General features: G+C 30.2%; 2 protein-coding genes and 1 long non-coding RNA gene across 6 annotated transcripts; 2 read left to right on the top strand and 1 right to left on the bottom strand.

The window, feature by feature from the left end:
- Window positions 1-181: 181 nt before the first annotated feature.
- On the top strand, window positions 182-6,776 carry LOC126867289 (cytosolic carboxypeptidase-like protein 5). Of its 4 annotated transcripts, none has more exons than XM_050621588.1 (12): window positions 183-407; window positions 716-957; window positions 1,045-1,185; window positions 1,278-1,570; window positions 1,647-1,985; window positions 2,091-2,362; window positions 2,436-2,583; window positions 2,680-2,776; window positions 2,851-3,151; window positions 3,225-3,432; window positions 3,513-3,674; window positions 5,552-6,776. In XM_050621588.1, the coding sequence occupies exons 3-12, from the start codon at window positions 1,071-1,073 to the stop codon at window positions 6,185-6,187; spliced, it is 2,571 nt and encodes an 856-aa protein (XP_050477545.1). In that variant the 5' UTR covers window positions 183-407; window positions 716-957; window positions 1,045-1,070; the 3' UTR covers window positions 6,188-6,776. The 4 variants fall into 4 exon arrangements, with proteins under 4 accessions (XP_050477547.1, XP_050477545.1, XP_050477546.1 ...); XM_050621589.1 differs by having other exon boundaries at window positions 183-504; XM_050621590.1 differs by having other exon boundaries at window positions 182-957; window positions 2,734-2,776.
- Window positions 6,266-8,540, bottom strand: LOC126867371 (uncharacterized). Its single transcript, XR_007690217.1, has 2 exons — window positions 8,106-8,540; window positions 6,266-7,496 (listed from the first exon to the last, which is right to left on the bottom strand). It is a non-coding gene; the product is annotated as an uncharacterized LOC126867371 (long non-coding RNA).
- On the top strand, window positions 7,065-10,001 carry LOC126867368 (U-scoloptoxin(05)-Sm1a). Its single transcript, XM_050621805.1, has 4 exons — window positions 7,065-7,207; window positions 7,865-8,020; window positions 8,539-8,685; window positions 9,010-10,001. The coding sequence occupies exons 1-4, from the start codon at window positions 7,141-7,143 to the stop codon at window positions 9,219-9,221; spliced, it is 582 nt and encodes a 193-aa protein (XP_050477762.1). The 5' UTR covers window positions 7,065-7,140; the 3' UTR covers window positions 9,222-10,001.
- The last annotated feature ends 497 nt before the right edge of the window (window positions 10,002-10,498 follow it).

Genomic DNA, 10,498 nt, shown 5'->3' with positions numbered 1-10,498 from the left:
TAAATTTTTAATTTTAATTATTATTAAGTACACCATTGATCTTGATATATGTGATAAGATATCGAAAATGCATAATTAAATATGAGAAAGTATATTTGTTACCATGTAAGACGTTGTCCACACAATTATTTACGAGTTATTCGATGATAGTATTTGATTGGGCATTTCTGTTCGCGCCATATGATTTAACAGGACTAGACAAGTGCATAATAATCGGAGTATTGTGCCAAATTATGCTGACAATAATAATTGTTAATAGAAAGCCCACCTATATATTCACTGATTCGTACAGTTTCGTTGCAAATAGTATTTCATTGTATTAGAGTGTAACTATTTCTTTTTGAATCAAATAATTGTTGATCGGTACATTTTGTGATATCTGTGTCTTGTTATTTTAAACGCTCTTGGTAGGTTTCTTTCAATTCAGGTATATATAATAGGAAAAAAATAATTAAAAAAAAATGTTACGTTACATAACGTATAATGAAAAAATAGATTTCCACGGTAAGGTAATACTTTGGAAAGTCAAGCGAATTTCCATATTAATCTCGAATGTGATTCAATGGACAAAGATTAAAACTTTACTAACATATTACTGAATACGTCAAGAAGAGTTTAAAACAATTGAAAATTAATGACATCCGTTATTCTATCATAATTATTAGATTCGAGATATGGGAAAACTATAATGAAGTCGTAAACATGTTTGCATTAGGTACAACAATGGTATTGGTGGAAATATTACGTGAATATAACGTATCACATATCTTGTGAGCGAAAATAAATGTAAAAAGGTGTTTATCTCGATTCTGAAAATATATTAATTGTTTCGTAATATAAAGGGCGGACTTTCTTTGACTGGAAATCGTAACGATTTCGAGATAACTGTCAAACATGACTTTTTTAATATGAAAGTAACGCTACGAATGAAGAAAATTGCACTTAATATCAGAGAAAGTAAGAATACAATTACAAATGTGTACACCTTTCAAAATATTATGTTCTTTATGCATGAGTAAAACATTTCATGCGAGTATTTTACAGACAACCTCATAACCTTTTGACACATCATGGCAAATCCAGGTGACTCTATTATATGTGGCGGCTTCTCATTTTATAATAATTTTGACTCAGCTAATTTAGCGAAAGTTGAACTAGTAAAAGTGCCAGAGACTTTTGAAAAGGGTAAACTACCATCTTCTGCAGTGACCTACATTCATGTATGATGTGCATTAACATATAATTGATAATTCCATGTTTAATTGTTTAATCTTTAGATGCATGTGAAACAGAGAATAAATCATGTAGAAGCTCAAATTCAGAAGATGCTACAGATTATGAGTTTAATTTATGGACAAAACATGATTGTCATGGAACACAATATCAAAACAACAACAGAACATGGTTTTACTTTGGCGTTAAAGCTAGTACTCCAGGAGTTTATATAAAATTCAATATAATTAATTTGAATAAACAAGTTAAAATGTTCAGTCAAGGAATGTGTCCGGTTTTTAAAGTTGTACCTGGTCATCTGCATTGGGAAAGGATCCGCGATAAACCTACCTACACTGTAAATTTTAAATAGTCTAAATATAGTAATTCTTCTTTATTTTTCCAAACTCCTATATAAATTTACAATATTTCAGTTGGATCAAAAAGGAAGTGATTTTACATTGTCATTTGTTTACTTTGCTCCTGAAAATCCAAAAGCAATAACATATTTTGCATTCACTTACCCTTTTTCTTACTCCGATCTACAAAATTATTTGAGAAGAGTTGAAGCAAGAATATTAAAGAGAAGTATAACATCTGCAGATGATGTTTATTATCATAGAGAATGTGCAATAAAATCTTTAGAGGGACGGAGGATGGATCTAATAACAATAAGCTCATTTCATAACATATCAACGGAGAGAGAAGATAGACTGAATAACATGTTTCCTGAAAAAACTGAGGAAAGACCTTTTAAATTTTGGGATAAAAAAGTATATAGTTTATTTGAAACTCTACATAAAAGTTACAAAATTGTAATTACAGATATATAAAAGAAGTGTTTTTATACTAAAATTCTTATGTATATATATATATAGGTAATTTTTATTAGTGCGAGAGTCCATCCAGGAGAAACACCATCTAGTTTTGTTTTTAATGGTTTCCTTAATTTTCTGATAAATCGCGAGGATAACATTGCAATTAATCTTCGTCGCCTTTATGTGTTCAAATTGATACCAATGCTCAACCCTGATGGTGTAGTTAGAGGTCATTACCGAATGGATACTAGAGGAATAAATCTCAATAGAGTCTATCTCAATCCTTCTTTAAAAGATCATCCAACAATATATGCTGCAAGAAATTTGATAAGGTAAAATAGCAATGATGCTTTAATGTCTTAATATTATGATGGAGAAATTAATGAAAATGGGACTATTGTTAAGGTATTATCATCATACGTATCAGCTGCCAAAAGAGGACGAGATTTCAAATATGTGTATAGGAAATGGCGAAAATACGTTAACTGTTATTGATTCCTCTTGTGCAATTGCAAATATAGTACGCGATACAACGACGAGATTACTCCAGCAGGTAACAAAAAAATACAATTTTCCGTGTATACAAATATTAACACATACTAATTCGTATATAAAGAAACTAAGTATTAACCAACTGTTTTAACAATAGGTAACACTTATGTCTTTAGACGAAAAGCGTAAAGATCAACCGGAAATTTTTCAGGAATGTGCATCACCAAAAACAGATTTGGATGACATACCTCAGGGTACGATATTTAGAATTGAATTATTGAACGTGATCAGAAAAATTCTTTTATTTATTTATTCACGTTATGTGAAGGTGGTGGAGAAGGCCTGTGTAATAAAGCAGAAGAAAGTAATAATTCTGTAGAACTTAAATCTGATAAAAAGACTTATACAGCTATTGGTATAGGACAATTACCCAAAGAAGACTCTGGATTATATTTATATATTGATCTTCATGGTCATGCTTCAAAAAAGGGTGTTTTCATGTATGGCAACTACTTTGATAATGCAGAGGACACAATAATGTGTATGCTTTTACCAAAATTAATGTCCATTAACAATCCAAATTTTCATTTTACTTCGTGCAATTTTACAGAAAGAAATATGTATATTATGTACGTCTTATTATTATTGTTATGATCAATGTCATGTTAACTTTTACATCCCATGTAAACAATTTATTTTTAGAGATAAGAGAGACGGTATGTCAAGAGAAGGATCGGGTCGAGTAGCTGTATATAAACTCACTGGATTGATACGTAGTTATACTCTTGAGTGTAACTATAATTCTGGACGTTTAGTAAATTCAATACCTTCAAGAATTCGTGATGGTGTGAACAAAACCGTAACACATATGTTTGTTCCACCAAAGTATACTCCAGCAGTTTTCGAAGCGGTGACATGTTTCGCTATTATATACTTAAAATCTTTTCGTAAATAATTAGATAACAAATAATCGTCCGGCTATATTTACAGGTTGGAGCAGCATTAGGTCCTTCAATTCTTGACCTGACAAATAATAATCCTAACAGTCGACTGCCAAATAGCCAATATCGTTCTTTAAGAGGTGTAAAGTCTTATTTAAAATTAGCATATGTGAACAATGTTTCCTCGCCAAACGGCAAATCTCTACATAAGGTAAATTTTGATGTAAATAATGAGAGTGAATTTGCAGCTGTTAATATACGACAGTGTGTACTCTCTTAATTCATAATACTATTAACTTGATATGCTTTCATATACATTTTAATATCAAGACACATTAGTGCCTAAATAAACTGCACATTCTGTTACTCGTTAAAAATGTGGGAGAGAGATTTTGTATACATATAAATTGTATATTATCTTAATTCAATATTGCGAAATTATGAACTTTTTATTGTAGAAACATTCTGTCCTTATTTTATATTGCAATATTGTAAATGAGAAATTTTAGGAAAGTAATATATTAGGTATTTATTATATTTTAAATATGCGACTAATATAAATCTTGTAAAATTTTTATTATGTTGAACTAATGGGTCTTCCAATCTAATACAGATGTATGCATGACAATAATATTTGGTATACTTTTATATAAAGGTTTATGGAAAAACCGTTTCTCTATCCTTTTTTTAGACTTATGTAATTTAATTACAAAGTGTGTACAAAATGCAATTTTTTACAGTTTTAAAGTTGCGTTCATTATATTAACAAATACATATTCTGTACATACATTGTTTTTACCGCTTAATGGTGTTTCCATGATGCAATGTTTAGTATATGAAATTTTTAAGACTGTACTATTTTTTATTCTTTTATATTAGAACCAAATGATGGAATATAAAGTATTCGATGTTAATGCTTATATTTTTAACAGAAAAATATATTCTCTTTTTATTTTCTTTAGACAATTTTTGACGCACTATGCTTCTGGTGACAATAGATAAGTGCACTTACACTAATACTACATGCACTTGTGAATTATTTTGTGGATGCGAGTAGTAGTAAGAAATACACACATGTGTGATTAATGATATCTATTTCTTTAGCAAAAAAGCAGAACGTAGTGATTTAGATGATTCAACTATAAATCTCCGGCTGATGGAGTCTTTTTAAAAAAAGATGTGCAGATTTTTAAACTAGAATTTAGTATCTCGTAATTAATAAAACGAATGACAATAATTGTAAATGTCTTTTGTAATGAATTTGTTGTTTATTGCTGATACAATTTAAAATGACAAAGTTATAAAATTAATTGTTTTATGTACTTCCTTGCTTTTAAAGGAAAAGATACAAAGTACATGTGTCTGTTATGAAAACAAGTATGAATGTGTGTTGTACTGTCACATAAAATTACTATTAAAGATAAATATATGTATTGTATATATTCTCATATATAGCATGGTATATATATATATATATATATAAGAATCATGGTACATATTTATACATATATATAAATCAAGCTACCATGCTTAAAAAGCATAAGAGAACTTATATACTACTTATTGTCATGCTTCTCATTACTTGAATGTAAGTGTTGTTACTGATCAAAAGGAGTGTTATGTATAAATTCATGTATACAAGTTTTATAATGTATCCTATTCTACACATATATGTACACACACATGAATACATATACATGTCCTATTGTTTTAATAAATCTACAGTATTTTTAGCAATAATTTATTTACTTTATTTTTATTTTACTCCTAGTAATCTCCTTAGTCCCAGTACTGTATTAATTGTCATACAATTTATATGTTTCTAATACATTAAACATTTTGTTCATAAACTATTATGTGAATTAGGTTTGCAACCATAAGTCAAATGAAAATGTTGAATGAACTGTTGTTGAATCCATTATTGTACAAGAAATGTTATTCTGCCTTTTCTTACTCTAATATAATCAGGAATGGTGGGGCAAAAGATTGTAGGAAAGTAAGAACAAATCAATCTCTCTCTCACAAGTTATTTAGTATATAATGTTTCTCACATTGTATTTATTTTCTTATTTGCGCTTTTATTCACAGGACGATAATAATATTATACCTTCAGATTCTTATAATTTAAAAGACATTGAATCTCAAATAAGTAACTCTTCCGTTGGGTTAAAGAACTCGATGAAGAGTGAAACAAGTTTCGTAAAAAAACCATGCATCATTCGTCGTACTACGTCTCTTTATACCGCAGTAAAAAGAATAAAAAACAATAAAAAAGTTCGACAAACTGTAACTCGTAGGCCGCTAAAAAATCAATGCGTTAATGATATCGAGAGCAGTTCAAAAATTCCTGTAATCGGACCAAAAAGTATCGTAAAGTCATTTTTAAAAACTTCAGAGAATCGCTTGAAAAGTTCATGTTTTGGATGTATCAACGATTCTTCAGAAATAAGAGATATTCAATATGCGAATAAAAAATTAATAGCGACAAACAAATTCTCCAAGATGGCGTTGTCTTCCGAAGAAACAGCAATTGTAAAACATGGAGCGAAAAGATTAAAAATTGTTTCTATGAAAGCAAATAAAGGGAAATCGGAAGTTGGCGAGTCATCTAACAACGTTCCGGAAACGATAAAATCGCCATCGAAAACGTTGTTTTTGTCCAACAAGCAAAACGTAAGAGGGACTACAAAAGCAATGAAGAAATATTGTCATAAAATGGAATAAAACAAGTCGAAGTCTTCCAAGCAGAAAGAATCAATAGAGGTAGTATAGTAATTGCAAACTTATTGAGTAACGAAAATGCAAACAGAATTCTAAATTAGCCCGTAAAGCATGATGCCGTAGAAAATTAATGCTTTAGCGATCTGTTGTAGCTTTATAAATTCTTTTAGACAAATACTTTAAACATAAAAAATATATATAAGTTATATTTATTACGTAATTACGGAAATTACGTAAATTATTTAATTAGTAGCCGCAAGGAAAAATAATAAATAATTTATCATGTTGTTGAAGAAAAGTGAAGATATATTTATTTTCTTTTTATTTTTTCAAACAGAAAATTTAAAGATGTTATGTTTGTATTACATAAAATAATGTAAAATAATTTCGTGAAAACATCTCAGTCTAATGATACTTATACGATTAAATCGAATTGTATGAAATTTAATTTAATTTAAAATTACAGTACAGTATACTATTCTATAGTACCTCTTACTGTGAATGCGTACGTATATAAATTTTAGAATGATATATTATTTATGTAAAGACAAAACAATAGAAATATAATAAACACTAATATACAATACCGAATTATCCTCAGTAACATTTTTAACATGTTTTAAACATTGGATATAAAAAGATATTAAGATTCACAAATCGATTATAGATCACATCGTGCGATCTACTCACTTCGACCATTTTCGGTTCGAGTCGGAGCGGATCGGCTACGTCATACTACTTACTTCTTACTTTATGCATGGTCCTCTCTCTAGCTTAGTCAGTCGCTTTCGCGTCGTTGTTCCGTTCATTCAGATGGTTATAAATTCGAACGGAAATTAGACGTGTGTACAGATGTAATTGTTTTAGCAAGTGGTTCCAAGAAAACATATAAGAACATTACATTACAGTTATCAAAAGTGTTTTGTGCTTTATCTTTGGTAAAGAGATCTTTCGAAATGGGCGCCATTGGCGGCATTAGGAGCTACACATTTTTCGCGGCATTCCTGCTTTTCGTCGAAAGTGGTAAGGTTAATGCACGTAACTATAGATGATGTGAATATCGTGGCGTCCTTTGGGTGGGGCATTTATAATTTTCCACATTGTTCTTTATTAAAAGGCGCGATTGCATAATATTAAGTTACACATAACATCGATTTATAAGGATCAAGCGGAAGGATCGATTTAGTTGAATATGTATTTATTCTTAAATGACAGCTTGAAGTTATTAGTTTATTTCATGGTAAACAAAATTTGATATTGTATCGAGCCACCGATGTTAGTCTTCAAATCGTTATTCACGAATTTATATAATCTGTGGTAGAAAATATAATTCTTATCACATAATTTATTTATCATCGACCGAGAGAACTATATACATATTAGTTCACAGTTTAACGCAAGATGATAAGAAGTTATCTGGGTCAATTATTTTTTTTCATGGACACTAAATATTATGAATTTATCATTTTTTCCTAATAAGTAATTAATTAATGATTAAAACAAACATTTAAGACATATACATATTTGTACTGCCATTTCATTATTTAGTTTTAATTATTAGGTTAGAATACGTTCTTTTTTATAATCTGGAAAGTATTGTTTGATTTAGTCTATAGTTAGCTGACAAAATTATGAATCAACGTGAAGTAAATCGAATCCCCAATCTTTCTTTTCGTTTAGTGCACAGTTTACAATGTTATCAATGCGTCAGTACAAACAACACCGACCCCTTCCAATGCAACGAATTTCTCTCGAGCGACATCGATATCAAACCACAGCCTTGCGATGCTGTTTACGAGGCGCAGTATTGTGTGAAGCACACTGGTCGATTCGAGGGTAAAACAATATCGGCAGTTCAGGTTACATATCGTGGAAAGGGGAATCTTGTTGCGAAACTTAGCACTCTTAAACGAAAACTAACCTTAAATCATATATAACGACATCGCCGTTATCGGTTTATAAGCATGCGGGAACAACCAAGGCACGATCGATAATCATCTCCATTAGAATTGTTTTTTTAGATGACTAACATTATTTTAATTCACATCTGCATATAGGGATGGTTCAATGTGTAACGACGAAACTATTAATTCTTCTGTTATTGTATCTAGTAAGGTAATTGAGCTAGAAGGAAGCAGTAGTTTGTTCCTGTATACATATAATAAGAGAAATTAATAATAATTTAATATTAATACACTACTTGTATTATGAAAGTTTGTCGTTAGATATTGAAAGATGTGTTGGCTAAATCAATACATACAACTATTCTAATATGAAAGATTCGATTAATTAATCCATGAATTGAAGCGCGCAATAGTAAACATCTATAATCGATGCTTTTTCAATCGATTAAGCGACCAGTTTGGATTGCTACCAGTGTACGTCGGAAGAAGAACTGAGTTGCGGAGATAGCAATTTGGTAATAAGTACCTTACAACCAACGAACTGCAGTCATGTATACAATGCACAGTACTGTATCATATCGATCGGACGATTCGGAGGTTCATACATTGTGTCTCGATGTTTGTGTGTTTTCTATGTCAAGTGTTCACCGGTAGATTTTCCTTATCTCTATTGCATAAAAGATTCTATTATATTTCCTTCAAATCTTCAGTGAAAATATTTACAAATGAATAAAAACGAATATATTTCACGAAAATTGTCATGCTTTAACAATTCCATAAGAAATAAATAATCAAATAATATATTGCATGTTGCTTGCATTAACACGCTACATTCCTAACATCTTTCATACGAACGCATGTTATTGTTTTTTGCTAGATAAAACAAGAAACAAACAATTTTTCCTGTATATGTTGAAATAGGTGGAATAGGCACGAAACGATTCTGTTCAGCACTGGATCTGGGGAATTATTGCGATTACGTGAAACAACAGGGTGACAAGTTAAGTTACCGAACCTGTATCTTCACTTGTACCGGAGACGGATGCAATCCAGCGGCCATTTTGATACCAAATATCGCATCGATGGTACCAATTGGATTATTAGTAATTTACGAATTATTCTTCGTAAGGTAGATATTTTTATCCGATAAAATTCTTTTGAATGCATATTTTATGCATTCAAGATAAGTGTAAAATCAGTTTTTTTAATCTATTCCGTCCTTAATGTGTTAGCACGAAGTAATACGGAATGTCAATTTCTGACGTACCTTAGGGGAACAATTTGCACTCGATTAATTTTATAAAATGACACTGACGTGCCTTCTCTTTTTGACAAAATATTAAACGAAGGTACTAATTAGTAGTTACCAATATAATTATAGTTAATAACACATTTTATATTTATATTTAACCTGCGTCGTCATAGATTTAATATTTCTTTTCGACTGTACAATTGCAAATACGCTTATACTTGTCTAAAATAATTGTGGCTTGCGTAGCACAAAAAAAAAGGATTCTAGTGTTTAGAATTTACCAATAAGTTTTAATTAATCGACACGTTCGTAATATGAATTACAATTAAGGTACCCATTCCTAATACCGAATTTTAATGACGTTAAGTTTCCATTCGTACACAACTATTAAGCTGTGTACTTACATATAGTTATTTTTTTACCATATTATTTTTTTTTTTTTATTAATTTAACAAAGATCTAGATTACTTATTTTTGTATATTTTTGTACAAAATACGAATCTTTTTCATATTTGAACAGTGTAGATACGAAAACCTACTGTGTTTCTCTTTTTTAATTCTTCTTTTTTTTCTAAACATACAACACGAACAATTCTAGAATTAGACTTAGATACTAAGGAATATTCTGTATGAATTACAAGATAATATAAATGCGATCGAATGCTTTGTTCTTTATTTTCATCGAACGAGAATCCTCCACTCGTCTTACATTCACGTACTCGTTTTTCTGAGTATAAATATAATATGATGTAGTCGCTCAACTGGTGGTAACAAAATTGTCTCACGACGATCCGTAATAAGGTACTTGCACGTTCTTTGGTATATCCACGTTTATATAGCGAACGGTACATAGGATAGCATTTTTCAATACGACGATACACGTGTTCATATTAATGTGTTTGTCAAGCAAAAGATCTTCGTCGAGTAATACAAAGATTATAAGATTGCGAAACTGATTGCGAAGCGGCTTTTATGATGGAAATCATTCTTTCCCTTTGTCTTTTTGCAAAAAATGCACATATTTTATGCAAGCTCCATCGTATAATAAGTTGTCTTTTTATAGTTGTAAAAAGAAAAAGAACGCACACACAGGCTAATATCGAGCATAATATCGATAATATTAAGATACCTGACGACTAACGCAATACATAGTCTACT

This window comes from Bombus huntii, chromosome 7 (assembly GCF_024542735.1).
Source record: "Bombus huntii isolate Logan2020A chromosome 7, iyBomHunt1.1, whole genome shotgun sequence".
Lineage (NCBI taxonomy): Eukaryota > Metazoa > Arthropoda > Insecta > Hymenoptera > Apidae > Bombus > Bombus huntii.
Note: the sequence above shows the minus strand (reverse complement) of the source record. Positions and strands in the feature narration are given on the sequence as shown.

What these genes read in the sequence shown, in the direction of transcription:
- LOC126867289 (XM_050621588.1), top strand. Translation starts at nt 1,071, where the DNA reads ATGGCAAATCCAGGTGACTCTATTATATGTGGCGGCTTCTCATTTTAT. An exon ending in GCCAGAGACTTTTGAAAAGG is followed by an intron (nt 1,186 to 1,277) that starts GTAAACTACCAT and finishes TTTAATCTTTAG; the next exon opens with ATGCATGTGAAACAGAGAAT. An exon ending in ACGGCAAATCTCTACATAAG is followed by an intron (nt 3,675 to 5,551) that starts GTAAATTTTGAT and finishes TTTTATTCACAG; the next exon opens with GACGATAATAATATTATACC.
- LOC126867368 (XM_050621805.1), top strand. Translation starts at nt 7,141, where the DNA reads ATGGGCGCCATTGGCGGCATTAGGAGCTACACATTTTTCGCGGCATTC. An exon ending in CCTGCTTTTCGTCGAAAGTG is followed by an intron (nt 7,208 to 7,864) that starts GTAAGGTTAATG and finishes CTTTTCGTTTAG; the next exon opens with TGCACAGTTTACAATGTTAT. An exon ending in GCACACTGGTCGATTCGAGG is followed by an intron (nt 8,021 to 8,538) that starts GTAAAACAATAT and finishes CAATCGATTAAG; the next exon opens with CGACCAGTTTGGATTGCTAC.